Source organism: Athene noctua, chromosome 1 (assembly GCF_965140245.1).
Source record: "Athene noctua chromosome 1, bAthNoc1.hap1.1, whole genome shotgun sequence".
NCBI lineage: Eukaryota > Metazoa > Chordata > Aves > Strigiformes > Strigidae > Athene > Athene noctua.
Window position 1 is genome coordinate 159,454,426 of NC_134037.1, and position 20,436 is coordinate 159,474,861.

General features: G+C 39.8%; 1 protein-coding gene across 3 annotated transcripts in view; it reads right to left on the reverse strand.

The window, feature by feature from the left end:
- Positions 1 to 659: 659 nt before the first annotated feature.
- APP (amyloid beta precursor protein) overlaps positions 660 to 20,436 on the reverse strand; it is a 233,121-nt gene continuing 213,344 nt past the window's right edge. For all 3 annotated transcript variants that reach the window (XM_074902362.1, XM_074902352.1, XM_074902342.1), the window contains 3 exons: positions 12,572 to 12,672; positions 9,362 to 9,508; positions 660 to 1,916 (listed from right to left, as the gene is read on the reverse strand). In XM_074902362.1, coding sequence (XP_074758463.1) covers positions 1,815 to 1,916; positions 9,362 to 9,508; positions 12,572 to 12,672 — 350 coding nt within the window. In that variant the 3' untranslated portion in view covers positions 660 to 1,814. The remainder of the gene's footprint in view (positions 1,917 to 9,361; positions 9,509 to 12,571; positions 12,673 to 20,436) is intronic.

Consider the following 20,436-nt stretch of genomic DNA (forward strand, 5'->3'; position numbering starts at 1 on the left):
TCCTGCTTCACCTAACCCATTTGCTGTAGAGAAACAGACATTAGCTTACTTTTTCAGGCAACATGCACCTTCAGTTTTACTCCATAACCCAGCTTGCAGCTCCATCAACTTGATCTCCAAGCTCAACCTGAGGGGTCCTTGCTGCAAGCTGGGTACAGAGGCTGCCCTGAAGATCACCAGGTCTACTCACCTGCTGTGGCCTCGCCTCTCTGAGCAGGTCACTGCGCTCTCCCTGCACCACAGGCTTGTCCCCAGAGGGCCAGGGGCTGAAGGAAGCTCTCAGGCTGGCTTCCACCTGGCAATAAGAGGAAGGTACCACAGCTCAGCAACAGCTTCATCCTCTTCCTGCACCTTTTGGGAAAAAATTACTGGTGGTGCTGTTTTACCCTTCATGGGCACCTGCGGTCATGCCACGGTGCTGGGCTGGATGATCTTGCAACCCAGGAGGCTCCTCCTTGAGTTCACGGACAGGGCGTGTTGCAGCGCACTGATGTGGCCGGGAAGCCGACAGGAGCGGAGCAGCGGTGGCGAGAGAAGAGCTTACCGGCAAGTTGCTCCTGGGCACCGAGGGGGAGGCGGGAAGTTAGGCACTCACACCGTGCTCCTCTGCACGAGCGAGGGCAGCTGGTCAGCACAGAAACACACCACTACAACAGGGCTCCTCCAGGAATGTATTTATTTACATTAAAACACTATTATACAAACTGAAAGGAAAAGAAAAAAAAAGAAAGAGACAACATCTTAGAGGGGTAGGTGTGCCAAAGTTGGCACCCCTCACTCCCCACCCCGTCTGGCTGCCACCTTCCTTCTGCTCTGGTCGTCTGACTGCGAGTGCCACAATCCTTGTAGGAAAGTCCCTTCCCCAAACCCCTCTCAGTGCGAACATCCATGTTTTCTGTTTAAGTGGTTTTCAGAAATCTTTGTTTTCTACCTCCAAAGAAAACTCTTGCCCAGAAGTTTTTTTCTTAATTTATTTATGTAACACAGTGTAGAAAGCTATCAATTCATAAGCAATGGTTCTGTACAATCATCCTGCAGAGGATCCCCGTTAATTTTCGACCAGCAGGCACTTTTCCCCCCCAGAAGTGCTCACAATTAACAGGGATTCTTTTTAATATTTTTTTAAGATCAAAAAGATACATGGAAAAGAAAATAAAGTTTACCTTTCAATGCCTAAAGTGTGCACATAAAACAGGCACAAAGAAACGAATGTGTATTCCCATGATTTCTACGTCACTAATACAGCAGGAGCAACAATCTGTACAATAAAATGCAGCTGCAGAGGAAAAGAATTTCAGTAACTCATCTGGAATACTTTTTAAAAAATGTTGTTTTACTTTAAAATGCATAGTGATCAGAAAAAAATGCTCAGCAAAGAGAAGCAGCTAAACCCCACAGACACAGAAAGCATCCCCCATCAATTCTTAAAGCATATTTCAATTAGGACTTAATTTTTGTCACAAATCACAAGAATAATATACAACTGGCTAAGGAGCTACATGATAAATAATTGGGAAAGAGAATCTATCCATGCACTAGTTAAATACAGCTAACCTCTTTACAGTACACAAAAAACATTCATTAATAATGTAGTGTAAAGACTGAAATGTAAAGAGAAAGAGAAAATACATTACTGATTTTATTAATTCAAGTTCAGGCATCTACTTGTGTTACAGCACAGCTGTCAAAAGGCGAGAATGAGTAAATAATAAAACAGAGTGTTTTTCTTTCTTTCCACATTATTCTATAACTGAACACCGATGGGCAGTGAAGCAATCATTCTGCTGTCCAACTTATGAGGCTGCTGTGGTGTCCTAGTTCTGCATTTGTTCAAAGAACTTGTAGGTGGGATTTTCATAGCCATTTTGCTGCATCTTGGAAAGGTGACGCTCCTCTGGCGTCACTGCAGCATCCACCTGTTGTGAGAAGAAAGAAGCAGGGTCAGATTCTGGCTTAATTCACAGCACACTCCACAGTTCCCCACTTCATGGCCATCCAGCATACTCTGTACCCTCCCCTGTGTGTTAAGACAGAAAGCATCCTCTGAAACACAAGACGGTTTGTTTGACAGGTTCTTCTCTGCATATTCCCCCGCCCCTCCAAGTGGGGAAAGTAAGTTAGGTCCCAAGCTCAGTCCAAATCTCACAAGAAAGTCTAAAATAAAGGTGACTGCGAAGCGATAGGGATACTTCTCCACTAAACAGAGTGGTAAACCTAAGACCTGGAGGCTCTCACTTTGTCTGAACAGACAACTGTCTCTGAAAACTCTTCTCTTCAAGTAACACCGGACTGAGAGTGGCCTCATGAACAAAATCAACAGATGGCACTGCACCCAGCAATAAACGAGAAGCCAGCAAACAGCTTTAAAGAGAAACTTACAAGAGATGGCCCTTCCAACTTGGACAGTCATAGTTTACTTTTTGGACAGAGTAATATGCAGGAGAAGATAAGGAACAATTCTGCAACAAATTTTTTTGATGCAGGACTTCAAAAACAGCTGCGCAAACTCAGCAGTACCAGTTGCGTACCAGCTGAGTTTTGTTGTCTGGTTCAGGAAGCATGCAACTCCACAAACAAGAAAAGAGCACATATTTTGCATCTCTCCTCTAGTCCCCCTTTATTAGTTTTTTCCCCCAGGATATATATTGGTATCTGTCCTTGGGACCAACTGAATCTCAAAATAAAAGAAAAAGCTCACTAAAAAGCTGTAGGAAGTGGCTTGAGGCTGCCTTCTGTCTATATTATGCTCTCAAATGTGTTGCAGATGCTGTGGTCTCAAGACAAAAGAAAAATTAATTGGAAAAAATAAAACGAGAGTAGCAAGGAAATGCCAGAGTAACAAGGCAAGAGGTGAGCAAAAAATCCCATCGTACTCATGGAAACATAACTCTCTGGCTCCATAGTTTGGTTCAGTTCAGTGACAAAAAGCTTGACATGTCTGCACTGGTTTATGTATTTCTACTTAACTAAAATTGACTTTTCTTGATTACTTGGAAGACAGGCACAAAGACAGCTCAGGCAAGACTTCTCCAGTGAATACCTGCTGCTCCACAAATTATTTTCTTCCTTCACTGAACATTACAGTAATATAAAACTCCATCAAATTAGAGTGGGCAAGAACAGTCTCTAAATGTTAATTAGGTATTTTACCTCTGCTGTATTAGCTCAATAGCTGTTGTGTATTCAAAACCTACCATATTCTGGCTATCTTGTTAACCACCTAAGAAAACAGAGCTAAGGAAACCTGCTTGTCATTTTATTTGCTATCTGTTATCTCTACTGTTTGACAGCTCTTACAAGAGAAGGTAAAAAGTGAACTTTACATTGTCAAAAATTTAAAATCAGGAAGGTCCCTAAGACTCTACACTGAAATATTAGGTATGAATATTTTTCTGTGGATTCCTGTAGTGACCTTTAGGAAAAAAGAGCCATTTACTTTTAGCATCAAAATAGCCTTTTGGATAATGGAAAGCATATTCTCTCAAGAAAGCCTTATATGGCAGGCTAACTTACTCTAACCTTTTAATAAAAAAGCCAAGGAGAAGTACTTATGTCTGATACTCATTTTAAATCTACTCTACAATACTGGAAATAACTCAGCTTAGTAAGGACAGACTATGACCTTCAGTAAGTTGTTACCTGATACTCTGGAGAAAGATTAAAGGCGTGTTCTTCCATGCTTGATACAAATGCAGGCTGCTCAGCTTATTTTTGCAGCTGTTCTTTTATTGCGGTAGGTTATACACCACAGTACCAACCAAAAAATGGCTCCTCTCAGAAACATCTCCTATCTTCACGTTCTTTTGTTACTTAGGAGAAGAAATGGTTCTGAGTGGCATGTGTATTGGACTGCTCACATGAACCGCTAACCCCAAATCTGATCCGTTTTCATATCAGCCTTTTCTAAATCTCCTTGTCCATGTTCCAACTCTCAAACTGCATTTTCAGTCAACACTGTATCTTCCATCATACCTTTTTCCTACCCAATAATTGCACATTTTTGTGAAATACCCAACTTTAAGGGTCACATACTGCTTTTGCTCCCAGCTACCGTGAAACTCTCGATAGCTGGGAGCACTGAGCCTTCCAGCAAGCCTTTGAGTCCTGCCAGCAGGGAACAGGGTGCCAGGAAGAAAGGATCACTGTGCTGAGCTGACATGGTGCTTCCTGTGTTTCTGATTCTGTAATATAACCTAGCCTTTTTTGCTGATAAAATACTGCCATTCTAAGGCTGCCTTTATCTTTTTTTTTTTTTTTTTTTAAAGTTGAATTTGCATAGAATAACTGTCTTATGCAACAAACCCAAAATCCATCTATTTCTTCACCTCTGTGACATGCTCTCAGGCAGTGAGATCCTGTTTAGAGAGATGGCGCTCTTGCTTTAAGCTGCTCTTCCCAGATTTCCCTTGTTTTAGAAACTGGGGGTGGAAAAAAAGGTAGTGTTTTTCTTTCCCTGCCCCCCTACCTCTCCAGAAGTGAAAAAAGAAACTTTTTATTTTCTTCTGAAGGATGCAAGCTTCCCCTGGCCAGCCCACATGAGCGGCGGGTGCTCAGCTTGGCTGTCAACAGTAATTTTGATCCATCGACAGGAAAAGCCCTGGGAATTTCACAGCCCATCTCCTATTCAACCTCTACACCCAAATCCCCAAGACATTTCTGTACAGCAACGTGCTCAGCAGCCAGCGTACAACAGCGCACTCACATTTTAAAGACTCATCCACGCCTGCTGCTCAAGCCTCACCTATGCCCAGCAGGGAGGGCAGGAGTGGAGCTGGGCAAGAGGCAGTGAGAGAAGCCACAACTCACAGCCCTCATCTCTGCAACTGTCTCCAGGAGCTGATTTGCTTCCTGCTCCTTTCCCTGTCCTTTCCCTAGGGGTTGCCAACTTGTCCCTCCACAAGGATGCACCATCTATATCCATATGCAGCAAATCAACCTCTAGCAATTCCTTGATGCTATCGCTGTTCGGCAGAGCACTTGTTTTTGATGTATGTCATCAGTATAACAGCAATAGGACTTAGCAAATCCGTTCCATATAGGTTTTTTACAAACATGTAAAAGGTGTAATCCCTGCCCCGAGGACCACGCAAATTTAACAGCATTAACTATTTCTGTTGTGACAGGGTCACTGCATGCCATCTGCTGCTGCTAAAGTTACTAACATGGCTGCGAAGGGAAGAGAAGAACAAAGCAGGGAAACCAGAAAATGTCCCTGTAGCCTCTCCAGCACGTACAGAAAATAAGAATACAAAGCAAGTGCAGAGGAAAAGCCACCCTTCCTTTAATTCTTGAAGGGGCTGCTGTAGCATCAAGTCAGCCCTGGTTCTTGTACACAGGAACACCATCCTATCAGAGTATCTAGTGCTTCTCCAAACCAGGTGAGAGCCTCACAATTCGCAAACCTACTGATAGATTCTCTTCTAGCATGAAATTAAAGCGCAATATGAAGCTCTGGGGTTGAAGGATCAGGAATCTCTGTATTTCAATACATGCCTGAGAGAATCTTCCTTTCTCAGAGGCTGCTCCCACTAGGGGATGCAAAGGAGGGGTATGACAGAACCTGTGTTGTTACTTCTTCATATTTAAGATCGAAACAACACTATATTGAACTCTGTCACTCATTTTAGCTCAAGCCTCCCACTCAGCACTTCTTATTCAGGACTAGGTGATGTGACAAGCACACAGCATAACCTGCTTGTAGGAAAGAAAGAGGGTAAGACAACAAAATCAATAAAAAAGAATCGAAGAAAGTGCAGCGCAAAAGAGACTAAAGAATTGATGAGAAACTAGAGAAAATTGGAAGAAAATCAGGGAGGAGAAAGAGATTAGGAAAAAATAGGAGGAAGGACAGTAAAATCAGAATGAAGGTTTAACACCCTTACACAATACTGCATATCAAAAAGTGTCACTTTGATAAAACAGGTTCATAGTTAAAGTCCAATAACCTCTGAAACACGGCATTTATAAATGAAAGGGATTTATTGAGGGTCCTACTTGCAGTCTTAGTGATTTTTTTTTTTTTTTTTTTAAATTTCACCTTTAGCCTTTAAAATTACTAGTGCCAGTACTTCCTCTCCTTCCTGTAGCTGTTTGATGCAGGGTAATTCATCTCCTACCAATGTATGTGCATCATTGCTCATCCTGAATGTCTTCTACTCACTTTTACCCATTTCAACTCTGCCAACTCTTCCTCTCATTCCTTACAACCTCTGTCCTAGGTATGACTCTGCCAAACACATGCCTTGAACCTGGTTATCTCCTTGTCAGTAAATCCCTAAAGCTCTTTGCCACTTTAAGAAGCTTTTTGCACCCATTATGGAAGTGGCAGAAGTTGAACACAGCATGTAAGAGGTGTGAGTGCTCTGGTGCTGCTGAAAAGCAGCATAAACACTTCTCTTCTATGACATGATGTCTCTTGGGAAAGCCGTTTGGTCAGGTAGATAATCTCTTTTGAGACTGCTTGTCCATCTATCCCTTTCTGCTCCAGCCTATGGATTGTTCACACAGAAAATCCTAATGTGGAGTCAGGAAGATAATGATGCTGCAGAAAATTTCACATGCTGCCCCTACATACATGGGGCAGATCAAAAGGCCAGACAGAAGTGCTGGCAGGGCTCACAGATGCACTAACACAACATTGTTGTTTAAACAATGGTAAATGGATGCTGCCTAATACACACCCGCAGATTGGACTTTGAGAGATGGACTTTGGACAGTACTACAACAATTTTAACAGCTTCTTTGCTACTGCTGCGAGCCATCCCATTGTCACTTCTCCCCACATGCTCCTGCTGAAGGTGCTGCCTCCGTAACAGAAAGCAAATGAGCATCAAAGAGGAGATCCTTAAAGAGGAGGCATTGAGACAGTCGGCTGTATTCTGAAGCACAGAAGAGGTGAGAACCTCACTTTTCCCAGCTGCTTTCATGGAAGAACGTGTCTCCTGCAGACAGCTGGGGTGCACGCACCAGCAAAAAGCACCTTCAGAATGTTTGTCGGAGCTCCTATCTGCACATACAATAAGTAATTTTCAATCACTCAGTCATTTACTTAACTGTGACAGTCCTCCTTGAGAGGCTGAACCACTCCAAAACATTTATATTCTCAAACTTGGAAGAAAATTACTATGACACTTTTTCTCAATAGGACAATTTCTCCTCGGAGGTTCAAAAAAGGGTAACAGGATTTTTAATAATGCCTTTTGTTAAAGAAATAGTGAAGTGAGACAAAGTACTACAGAGTTGACTTTCTGGAAGGTAAGAATATAGGTGGAACAGGACTTGTTTTAATTTCGTATCCATTATCAGAGTTGTAATTCTCACAGTAACTTCTGACATGGAACAAACAAGTTGCAAGTTTTGTTAAAATATACTCAGCCAACCTAGAGCCGATGTACAGTTATTTTTACATGAAGTGATGTTGCTCTTTTGTGCACAGCACATTAAAGGTGCACCGTTGCTGAATAAATTAATCCTCTTTAGAATGTAACAGCTTCATTTTGAAGACATTTTAACATTAAACATCAATTGTATATGGACCTTTAAGTGTTGGGGTTCCACCCACCCCAAGCGCTACAAAATTTTCACCAACCTAGGACAAAAATAGATGTTATGCCCTTTTTGCAGGCAAGAAGCTCAGATAGCGAGGCTATGCAGTCTGCCAAGACCACAAAGCAAGTCTGGCAGAATAAGGAATCCTGCCTGCCAATGCCAGACACAATGCAGCAAATCTACAAGGCGACACCATCTACAGTGTGGTACTATAAATTGACTAATATCCTTGGTAGATCTGTATGATACAGCTTTAGTGAATAAAAAATTTTACAGATAAAACTGTAAGTGATGCTGTCATTTTGACATGAACTACTTGTTCGGTTTGCGCATGTTATTTCTAGTCTAACACTTTCAAGTTCACCATCACTGAAGAAAGCTTGTAGGAATCCAGGACTACCTTTCCCATGTCATTCCATCAGTTGAAGCCCATCTGAAATTTTAAGGTCATCCTGCAGTAATGGTATGTCCACATTCAATGTCTGATTTGAGTGTTTGGCCTAGCAAGCCTCCTGACCTATTCTGTTGTTGCTAAACTCAGCGAAAGGGGCATCTCAAGTTGTACAACTGTTGGCAGCAGCTACCAACTAGGTGGTTTAAAACTAAAAACTGTTTCAATTTTGTACAAAATGGGCTGGAAGCTTTCATATAGCAAATTAAAGCGAAGATTCTTGCTTGCTATCTTCCGCCTCTTGGTCCAAAATTCTGCAATGGCTTGCTGTCTGCTCAAATCTCACCCCCAGTGGTTGGTGCTCTTCTGACCATGTCTTTTTGAAGGTTTCAAACCACATGAGCAACCACAGCATGGATACAGGGACACAAGCACAAAGGCTTACTCAAATACTTTAAAAACCCTTCATTGCCCCAGATGGTAGAATACATGCATCAGGAAGTGTATGTCTCCATCAAGATCAAAGTAAGATTCATTTGACTCAAGGTAAAGTCAACATAACTGTGGTCTTCAAGACTTAGTTTCAATCAAAAATTTAAAGTACAAGTTTTGGAAGGCAAAAACATATAAATGTTTTAAGGGCTGGCTAATTAATGTAAGTACTATCTGCAAACCAGACACTCAAGACAGCAAACTAGATATCAATACACAAGGGCGGGGGGGGGGAGAAGCTACATGAACCCACTTCCAGTTCTCATAATTAAGGTTTTCTACTTACAGAGACCCTTTCTTATATCCAAGCAACAGATGAGGTACTTTAAGTTACTGTAAAATGACCAAAAATTTACTCAGTAAATTGAGAAAAGACAAGGGTTTTCATCTTGAAAATCCCATATAGACGTCTTGTATATTATTTCTCAAATCCCTGAGTTTCAGATTAGCCCTAAATCAAAAGCTGTTGGTGATGAAAGAAAATCTGGTTTAGAGAACAAAAAGTAATAAAGTATCTGTATAGGGAAAATCCTTGTAGTGTACAGCACAAGACTACCTGCCTCAAATGTTTATTTGCAAGCTAAATAAAGAAATCCATGTATGTGCATTCCCAACAACAGTAAAACCAGATTTCTTCTCTTGAGCAGTAACTGCTCATTGGCTACTCTTAAATTTCCTATAAAATGAACTTTTATAGTATGAAGTGATTGGTCTAGAACAGTTCCAGAAAGCATTCGTGTGGTTTTACACCCAACTTAACACAGTTTATAGTGTCTGCAATTTGATTACACTCTGCCAGATACAACCACTGCTACTCTGATTGTTAGGCTAGCCAAAAACATGTTTTCTTCATTTGTGAATATATTACAGAGCAGCAAGCTGACTGTGCTGTACATGCGATGCCAGTTGTGCTCCGCAGTCTTTTCTTACCTCCACGACTCCATGATGAATAGATGTGTACTGCTTCTTCTTCAGCATCACCAAAGTAATGACAATCACTGTTGCTATGACAACACCTCCCACCATTAGTCCAATGATGGCACCTTTATTTGAACCTACATCTTCAGCAAAGAACACCTACAAAAGAAAAATAAAAGGAAGGTGGCTAATAAAAAGTTCACTGAGTATTTGGCTAACCTGTCCAGCTGCCACAGCAATATAAAGCCTATTGAAGTATCAGTAATTAAGCAGCACTGCATGTCACAGATCATTGTTCAAAACTGGATTGCCATACCACAAAACTCTCATAGTTGGAGAAGAGCAATGTGGGAAATCTGTATTGCCTATGGTGCAGCAGTGCTATGGCTACGAGGAAGACTCATCTCCATGTCTCTGCTTCACATGGGTCTTAGATAGCAGCTGGTTTTTTTTTCTTGGGTAAGCAAGTCGAGAAAATTGCAAAATGACTGATAAGCTTGTAGGGAGTCAGATTTCTTTACTTTTAGAATGCTAATCATGAAAGTGTTTATAAATCTACATCTGTGTGGCTTGTTTGGACTATGCCTGATGCATTTCTTTGATAAAGCAGCAGTGAAGATCTGTAGGACAACAGTCAAACTTGCACACAACCAGTTGAGAGAAAATTCTCACAAAGAGACAAGAATCCAAAAAACACGAGCATGCTGATTTATGTGCCCACCAAGGGACACATCAAGATTTTGCAGGGTACAGGGAGAATGAGCTATACCTGGATGGTGAACATACTCATGTGAGACCTAGAGGAGATGACAGTTGTGTGAAAAGCAGAGAAGATCCACTTGAATTATGTGTACAGATAAGGCAAATCAGTGAACAGCAAGATGCTTTACTATGCATTTAATATTTTAGCAACAGGAGCAGGTATGAAAACTGAGTGATTGTTTTCACCATCCTGCTTTGTATTCAAGGAACATACTGGATTATTTTTCATCTATGCATACTTACGAACCTTTTGTCCACTTGTCAATAGTGGGATTTTATTATTATTATTATTTTTAACCAAAATGTGCAAAAAGGATTAGAGAATAAATTACATCCACAGAATTGTAAGACTATCTCATTCTGAAAGACTAAATACTTTGATAAGTATTTAACAAAAATGCAGAGGGAAGCAGGAAAGCAACTGAGAATTCTAATGAGCTGTATAACATTTGCACTCTTTAAGAAACACAATCTTCCTCAGAGAGGTATTAAAACATGCTGTATAAATATTTATATTGTTCCTAGTCATAAGCAAGAAATGTGCTTACAGTTAAGAATTCAATGGAAAAGTACATACAATGGACAGTGTTAGCATAAGCTGATGTGAAGTCATAATTTCTTCTGTCAATTTTACCTGCCTGGGACTGAAATTGTGTTGCCATGCCATTTTGGAGCACTGTGAAATGCCCCAGCTAGTACACATATGCAACAGAGGAAGGCCTTAAGCACTCTGTGCTATGAAAAACAACTTAATGTACAGTTAAAACGTGAACACTCATAAGGGAGAAAATAACTACAATTGCAGCTCACTTCAGAAGTTTGCGTGTAAAATACAATGTGCAGCTGAATTCAAAGCAACATCCTAAGGAGACTGTTTCAGTAAAACCTACCAGGGCACAGGAGAAGCAAAACACAGATGAAAGTATTTTCTGCTTACTGCTTTTGAATTAAAGCTAATGGAGAAGGGCATCAGCTAGGATACGGCATATGGTGAACAAGCAACGCCCTCTAAGGCATCAGCCCAGTACTTTCTCAGCAATACTGGACTCCTTGCTTAGTCTCAATTGAAAAGATAACCTAAAGGACAGCTTACTGATTTTTAAATAATGGCTGTACCCATCAGTAAGAAGTATGGTGTAAAATGCTTTAAAAAGCTGGAAGGATCTCATTTTAAGCATGACACAGATTATCCAAGTACAGAGATTGCAACACATTCCCAGTCGGCCACCACAGCAAGGGTAGTTTCCAGCACCACACTGCTCGGGATGGTATCAAACCACTTAAACGTCAAAGGTTCCTGCTGGGAAGTGCACGTGACACAGGCTCAGTAACTACTGCGTCTAACACATTCCTGCAAGTTCCTTCCCTTCAGTAAACTACATGGGTTTACTCAATCAGGATGTTTAACCCATCTGAGCTAAGCACGTCAGAATTTCCCAAATTTGTGCTAATGCATTTTGGATTAGCTCTTCAAACTGGGAATTCTCAGTTCTCAGCATCAAAGAGACAGCAGAATATCTTTTCACACGGTGATTGCCTAGTTCAAATGCAAATTTGAGTCCCATGTTAATTTTAATTTTCAGCACTACTTAGCTTTAAGAATATATTAAGAAAAAAAGCTTTCAAGTTTAATATCAGAATATTGAAAGTCACGGAACTGAAATCTCATTTTGTAATATACCTTTACAAAAGAGAAAGTAGAAAAGGTTTATAGTCAACACTGCTGTATGGGTTCTTCATTATTTATTAAGGGACCGAAAAAAGCTTTTAGAAGATGCTTGTTCTTTCTTGCATTGCTTCTGGTTCTTATTTTTATGTTCATAAGAAGCAGAGTTCAAATGAGGAACAATATTTTGCCCTTACCTGCCCTTCACCTGGTAATAATTTAATATACCTTCAGGAACAAAACACACAGATACAGACAAGTACAAATTAAAATTAAGGCCAATAGAGAATCTCCTCTTAGCCCAAGCAGGCAATGTTGCGGAAAGTTTACGCTCACGTAACCTTCATGTACCACCGCCATCTGTTTTGACAGAAATCTATTCCTGAAACGGTGTCACTTTGTTTCTTGCTGTACCATGCTGCGTGTCTCCATCAAATATACTTTTTTCTTTTTTAAACTTACTTAGCATTTTCCTTCCTCTGTATACCTTCACTTTAGTTATGTGACCATGACAGATGGACTGTGGGACAAGTATTGCTCATATGATCACATCCAGTCACAGGGAAGTGAAAGGTCAGGAACTGTCAGAATTGTCTCATGTGAGACTTGATAGCTTTCCATTCTCTCTGCTGAAGTTATTCCAGGCTCACTCTCATTTAAGAGAGAACCAGAAAAATCATGATCTGTTCACATGAAAACTTTTTGTTGGCACTCTCAGCATTGACATCACGCATGGGAAACGTGGCCGTAATGGACCCACCAGTTCAAGACTGAATCAACAACTCAAAACTCACCAGCTTTTGATGATGAACTTCATATCCTGAGTCATGCCGGAACTCTGCATCCATCTTCACTTCAGATATCTCTTCTGTTTTAACATTGGTCAGCCCAGAACCTGCATTGCACCGCAATAACAACTCATTAAAGTCATCAACTCAATTATGCTCTGCTTACCTCCACCATTACAAGAGCAGAAGGCAATGGTATCATTCACACAGAGGAGGCGTGATGCAATGTGAAAGGAAAGTGAGGTACATCTGATGTTTCAGTCCCAGTGACATGACACAGAATGAGCTGGTAAAATTTCTCCTCTGTTAAATGTTTCTTAGTCCACTGCAGCTATGTTGGTACAAGCATCAAAGGGCTTTCAGCATGAAACACTGCAAGAACTAAGCTGTGAGGGACCAACAGCGGACTCCTGAATTGGCTCACAGGATGCAGACAGATCTGCTCTGACAGCGTCTTCAAGCAATGTCAAGAAAATTTGGTGTTTAGGCTGAAATCTTTCTCCTCCCTAAACTCAGGCTGCTGTGAGGAAAAACCACATACCCATGGTGTGAGGTGGGGAACCTCAGATACTGTATTTTCTTGCTGCCCGGGAGACTGTACCTTTTTCACGAACATGTACAAATAAGAGTAATGAAAATATTTAAGTTTACAGAGTTCTTATTTGTTTTCAGATTTCAGACTGCTCAGAATTAACATGATTCAAGTCTTGACTTCTGGCTGAGAGATGATACCTGTCCCTCTTGATTAGAAATATACAGTAAAGCAAGTAAGCAAAGCTTGCGGACATTTTAATTGCAGACAGTTTGCAGTCCTGTTTCCCCCTTACGGATACAAAGGGAAGATGTTGCACTTGTCTAACTGGAAAGAAGGTCAGGATTTCCTGACCTTAGCGTTAGGAGAACCAGCCAGACTTAAAACAGCTGATTATAATGCTGTTGTAAGCTGTAATGCTTACAACAGTGATTGTAAAACAGTATATATGTATCTGTGAATTTTTTGTCCTGAAAAGCTGGCTCTGGCTTATAGATAACATATGTGTATTTATGTAGCTGGTTATTTTCCTTTTCAGTACCAACTGACTGACATTATACTTCCTGGAGGTACAAACTCCGCAGAAGCATGCTGTTTATAAGTTATTTCCTCACCCTATCTAATGTGATAAGAACAAACTAGTTCTATATTTATTTTAGCATTTTATCAATCTAACTCCTCTCTCCAAGCCTTCATTATGATTCTTAGCACTTTGGGCTGACCTTAAGCTCTGCTGCAGAGGAAGAACATCTAAAATTCTCAACCCTACTGACTGCTCTTGTGCTTCACTGTCTCTCTGGACTCTCAATAAATTCTTGAAGACTTCCATGTGCCAATGAGCTCCACAGTCATAAACTATCACTCAGTGCAAGAATTACTGCCTTTTTATTGCCTTTGAATATGCAATTTCTTTTTTCATTAAATGCTAATTTATTTTTGTGTTATGAGTCAGCAAGAACAGATATTCCCACAAACTTTTCTGGACTGTACAGACAATCCCATTCTAAGGCTCTGATCCCTTTTTTTTCCCCACAGTAAACCATGCAAAGGAGAGAACAAGAATCATCTTCATGTGTCTGACTGCCCCATAAATTCCACCTTAGTAAACATCTTTTTTTTTAAGGAATAAAGCACTTAAAATCTCAAATTTCTTTATTAAGCATCTGATTTTTGAAGCACGTTACAGTACTGACACAAGTATATTATGACATTTATATACAAGAGACCATTTCTAAAGTCAAGAACCATAACGTACTTGAGAAACTGCAGTTTGAAAACAAACTATGATGTTCTGTCAGTGAAATGCAGGAGGAAATGGAGATGAAGGAAATAAAATCCACATGGTACCTGAAAAGATATTTAGCTTTCTATCCTTGAAGCAGCTATGGGTAGTTTTCCAAACTAAAGATACAATTTACTCTCTTTTGCACATCATCTCAAAACAGCCCCTACACCTGCATCAATAGGAAGTGAAGCAAATGAGAATGTGTATTTGGCAGTACAGAGGCTCACCTCTTCACTCACCCCCCCCCTTCTTGTTTTTAGGGTTAAAAGGGGAGAGGGGGAAAAAAACATCAGTGGAATAGCAGTGCTTCACATAAGTAGCTGCAGGAAAGGGCTTTCCCAGGACTTGATTCACTGCCCACTGCTGCAGCGGCTGAAGAGGCAGCCGGCTCCCAGCTGCTCACTACTGTCCATGGCCAACACTTGTTGCCCCTTAGACATGCTGGCAAAAGCACCATGTGGAAACTCCCCCAAGGCAAGGGCCTGGGTAACTGAACAACTCTACTGCTACAGCTGACACATTCACTGAAGCTATAAATACTGATTAGAACATATCCATACAGACATGAGACACATCTGTGAAGAATCAATGTGTCTTTTGAGGGAAGTCCTGACTCCCAAACCTCTCTGTTACTGGAAGAGTTAGGAAGCACATGGGAAACAATAATTCGTTTTGAAGTAGATCTGGATTTCCAAAAACCTTTAGGAAGGTCCCTGATCAAAGCTCTGGCAGAAGCTAAAATGGCTAGGATTAAGAGGCAAAGTCCTACATGACTTTCCATAATTGATTAAAAGATAGGAGATGAAGTGTAAATACACAGCCATTTTTCACAATGGAGGAAGGTTACCAGCAGGGTCCCACAAGGATCTGTGCTGTTTGTAAAGTGATCTGGATAAGGGAGTGAATAGTGATGTGACAAAGTTTATTGAGGAAAAAATAAAAGAAAAAAAAGAGGATGGTCAAAGGAAAACCAGCTGCAAAGAACTGCAAAAGGATATTACAAATTCTGAGTGCACAATAAAAGCGAAATGGTATTCAATGTTGATATAATGTAAAGTGGTGCTCGCAGGAATACACAGCCCTAACTATACATACACAATAGGCTCTAAATTAGCTCTGCTCCACCCAAAGACAGAGACCTTGCAGTCACTGTGGATAACTCTGTGGGCAGTTGGCTCAGTAGCAGTCAAAAAGGCAAAGAGAAAGCTAGGAGTAATTATGAAGGAATAAAGAAAACATCGTTACACCACTGTATAAATGATGCATCCTCATCATTTTATATATATCCATTCTGGTCATTCCATCTCAAATGAAGACAGAAGAACTAAAAAAGATACAAAGCAGGGAGAGACAGATGGATCACTGGTATGGAATGGTTTCTGCACAAGAAGGACAAGACAAATTGGAGGTCTATATGACAGTGAATGACAAGGAGAAAGTCTACAGGAAACAGTTATTTATTATTTCTCCTAAGAAAGTACAGGACACCAACACAGCTATGACACAGCAGATTAAAAACCAACAGAAGAAAGTGTGTGTGTGTATATATATATAAAATTTGGTACAGTGCAAAATTGGACTGTGGAACTCATTGGCACAAATCATGAGGATGTTTAAAATATGAATGAACAAATGCAAAGAAGAAAGGTTCATCTAGGGTTACTAAACACAACAGTTAAAACACAGTTTCCAGTCCTGGAAGTCTATCAACTGCTGACTGCCAAGAGCTCAGTGGTTATGCCAGAAGTATAGGGCAGAGGTGAAGTCTGTAAGTGTCCTGTACGCACCAGTGCTAGTGGCAGGGTAATAAGTACCCAGGCCTGGGTACTCCTGCTCCTAGGCTCTGACTACTTGCTCAGACTTTGCTAAAGCCACATTTCTTTGAGGGTTCCCTTCCCTCCTTCCATTCCAACCAAGCAGTAGCACAGGAGTACTTCCAGCATGCAGCAAGTTAAATAATCTTTTGCCTTGAGATCAGGCAGAATTTTTTTGCTTTGGACTGTATGACCAGGGTCTGGTGGTCAACTTGGCCTTACTTGCCAATCTACAAAAATGACACGGAATCTGAATACAAAATAGGACCTGGTACTACGAAGTTAATGACGTTAGAGTTACTAAAACTTGTCTTTGGTAGCTAGCACAGGAAAAAGGTCAGAAAAACTTTTTGTTGATTAACAAACCCAATAGCAATTTTTTCCCTCCTCCAATTCCCTTAGAAGTGAGGAAAAAGACTTAAAAGTATGACTAGGATAAATTGGTGGTCTTCTGCAAATAACTAATTATACAGTAAGAGAAGCATGACTCTGCACTGGAATCAATTAAATACCTGGTATGAGACAAAAATATATATGGGGTTATCTATGCCTTTCCACCATATCACATTATAGAATTTAGACTTTCTATTTAACTGACTTCTCTTTATTTCCAGTTCATTCACTCTTCTGTCCTGGTGACTACATATTTAGACCCACATGCTAAAATCAAAGACTTATTTTTCAAAGGTAGTAACTGAAGAAAGAAAAACTGAAGAGTCTTTCAAAAACCTATCAGAGGTGTGTGAATCAGGGAAAATGCAAACAACTAAGAGCTGCCTAATACTACCCTGCTCTTGCATTTAAGACAAGCATACAAAGAAAAGTTAACTACATGACAAGAACCTTAATTCTGACACATGATGTTTTTTTACTACCAAGTCTAAAATACACCACCCAAACACAAAAGCCAATGTAAGAGAAAAGGGAGAGCAACAGCCTCACTTCAAGTTCACAAATAATAGTAATTATTAGTGCTGTTTCTTCTGAACTACATCATATCTTTAGGGAGTTGCATCCCTAATTACTTCAATTTAAAAATGCTACAGTTCAGCTGGTAAATGTATTAACTTGCAACTCCTTAGAAAAACTGACAAAACTATTTAGCCATCAAAAAAACCAAGCTTAAAAGCATCTAGCAAAATCCAACAAAATGAGCTAATGAAGGGCTTTGAATTAATTGCTGTTAATTAGCAACAACTGCTTTTATACACACATGTGTACACATGTATGTGTGCGTGCACACACATCCAAACATCAAAAAAAAGCAGCATATGCAAACCTTACTGTTCCTTGCCCTTAAAGGAAAAAAAAAAATTTAAAAAAAATCTTATGGAGTTAAAACTACTCATACGAAATAAAAACCAAGTAGCTGCTTTGGGGAACACTTTATTCTCACACAGATGAGCTTTTCTGTTTGTGTAAATATATCTTTAGGAATGATAAGAAAACCCGGATACAATGAATTCCACCAAAGAGGCAATTAGGCAGACATTATCTACTACACTGCTTGTAATTGCTTCATCTACCAGTTAAGTAACAGCCTATCAAGATTCTGTGATTTTGTTTTGCAAGGATCTGAAACAGTATTGCCTGTGGTCTTCCAGTTACTTGGAGTTAAATATTAAACCTCCAAGTGAAATGCAGTTGAAACTACCAGACCTGGGTGGTCTCTACATAGACAAAACCTAACGTAACACGTTTAAGCAACAGATGTAATGATCGCATTCAGGAAAACTTAAAACTCCTTGTCCACGAACTGTATCTGAGTAATGGCAAGAACAAGAAAAGATCTGTTGAATCAAGGCCTGTTACAAGTGTAGTAAACGGTTTTATTTGGGTAAAGCTTCATCTGAAATGAAAGCGTGGACGGAAGGGAATGCAGTGTTTGAACAACTACCCAGGTAGACAGCTGCATATTCTCACTGGAAGGTTCAACTACTACTTTCATACGACTCATGACTTTGTTCAGGTCATTTCATTTTGAAATGAAAGAAGAATGAAGATTGCATACTCCCTTACAAAGATTAAAATGAAGATTATATACTCAGTTTTGTAAGGACAACTCAAATATCTCTGAGGAGCAAGTACTTTTAAGACTGCACGGAACTAAAACTTTCTGGTCTCTCCTTGGAAGTTAGTAAAATGGTGGTTCGCTTTTTACTTCACGGATGACTGCAGGGCTCTCAAATTGGAGAAAGCAGAAGATAAGTGCAAAAAAGAATGTTATCCTTTTAAAGACAGAATCTAGTTGGAACTTAGTATGAAATAATTCTCAGAATACCAGAGATTATTTTATGTGTGTGTAAAAATGAATAGTCAAAGCAAGTAAAATCCGGTAATCTTTCTGGCACGTCAATGCAGATGCTATGCATTTGCACATATAATGGCATTCACAGTTAATAACTACTTTATAAAACAAAACAATCTAATGGAAAAAATCCATTAATGATTTTTATTTAGTAGCTGCAGACAGTTGTTTTAAGACAACTGTACTGAACTAACACCACTAAATAGAGGAAAAAAACCCCTGGCAATTTCTGGCAAGAAAATCATAAATAATTCAGTAAACTGCTCTACGCCCTCACCTCATACAGATGCAGCATATGTACTGATGATTCTGCAGAACAGCCATTAGGTGTATAGAGTCTCTGCAACATGTATAAAAAACCCCCTCAGTTTTCTATATAATGTAATAAAGACAGACATGTCATGATTTATCAGCGGAAGGGCAAGAGACACAGAAGCAACTTTCTGTGCAATGTCTCCACAAAATTATTGACTGTTTGCACAAACAGCCAACTGACCACGAGTTAGGAGAATGCAAGAAAACCCTCAAACTATACTACATGGATGAAAGTAACACAGTTAATATCATAAAATCCTTGCATTGTGAATTATTTGCATCCTGTGAGCGATATAATTACAGCTGTTAGTGGCATAATTACAGTTGCAACTGTGCAACAGATGAGAATATGATCTACCCTGAACAGAGCACTGGGTAATTTCTTTATCACCTTGAATTTCAGAAAATCTGCTGATACTAAGCAACATCCATTCTGACAGCAGGTTTTCTAATCTTCACTCAGTTTCCACAGATCAGACCTGGTGAATTAACATGAGTAAAAAGCTTGCTTATGAGTATCTAAACATGATTTTATACCTATCTTTGTGTATATGTGTCTCTATATATACACACACACACAAACAGAAAAAAGTTACTAAAAAACATACCCAAAATTCAGCAGCAAGAAATTAAATGTTCATCACAAATAAGTGACCTCCGGGGCATGAGGGAGAAGGAAACACTATTAAAAAAGCCATTTACAGTGAGGCTATGAAGTAAAGAGGTATTCTTTTATTTGAAGCTCTTCCTATGGAAGAGGCTGACTGCAGCCTTCTAACATCTCCTTGCATGAAGCAATTTATAAATAGCAAGAAACATGCCATAAATTTCTTATTTTGTACTGTATTAAAAAATAGCTCACTGATGACACTGATATTTACCTTCCCTATGACCTTTTATTATCTCCGTCTCCTTTTTCAGCAAAGAGATGACAAGAAAGGGATTTAGGAATAATTTTTATTCTTGTTTCCCCATTTGTGAATTAAAAAGGGGAAGGACAGTGTGTGGAGGCACTAGGCTCATTTTCCAATACCAGTGTGAATCACAGATGATGTATCTATACTAGGAAATGGGGGACCTCTGACATTACTCTCCTCCTGGGACTGATGTAAATCAGATTCAAAATCCAGCTTCAACTGCTGACAGCCAAGATGGAATGCAACAGAGGTAGGGGTCTGGACAACTGGCCTAGATTTTAGTAAATGCTTTAAAATTGATCCTTACTCAAAAGCTTTTCTGCTCTACAGATCAGACAACTCTTCACATTTCCTGACTTCACTCACAGACTTTTATTTATTTATATTTTGAAAGAGAGAAAATGATGTGGTGAAGTAACAAGATTTCAGTGATCAGAGATACTACTGAGTACTTGGTCTTCTCTTCTGTACTGTGACCAAACTACCTCTCCTGTGGGAACGGGACAAAGATCATCTACATGATTTTGATCTACTTTTAAGAAAAACAAGGTGAACATTTTAAGAACATTGTGTGGGCAAAAAGTGGTAAAAAGAAAATGGACAAAAGAAAAAAAGGCACATGTTTGTATGTTTGTCTTAGTCCTCTCAGAGCTGATTTTCTTCAAGGATTTGAACACCTACAAAAAACATTTACTTGTTC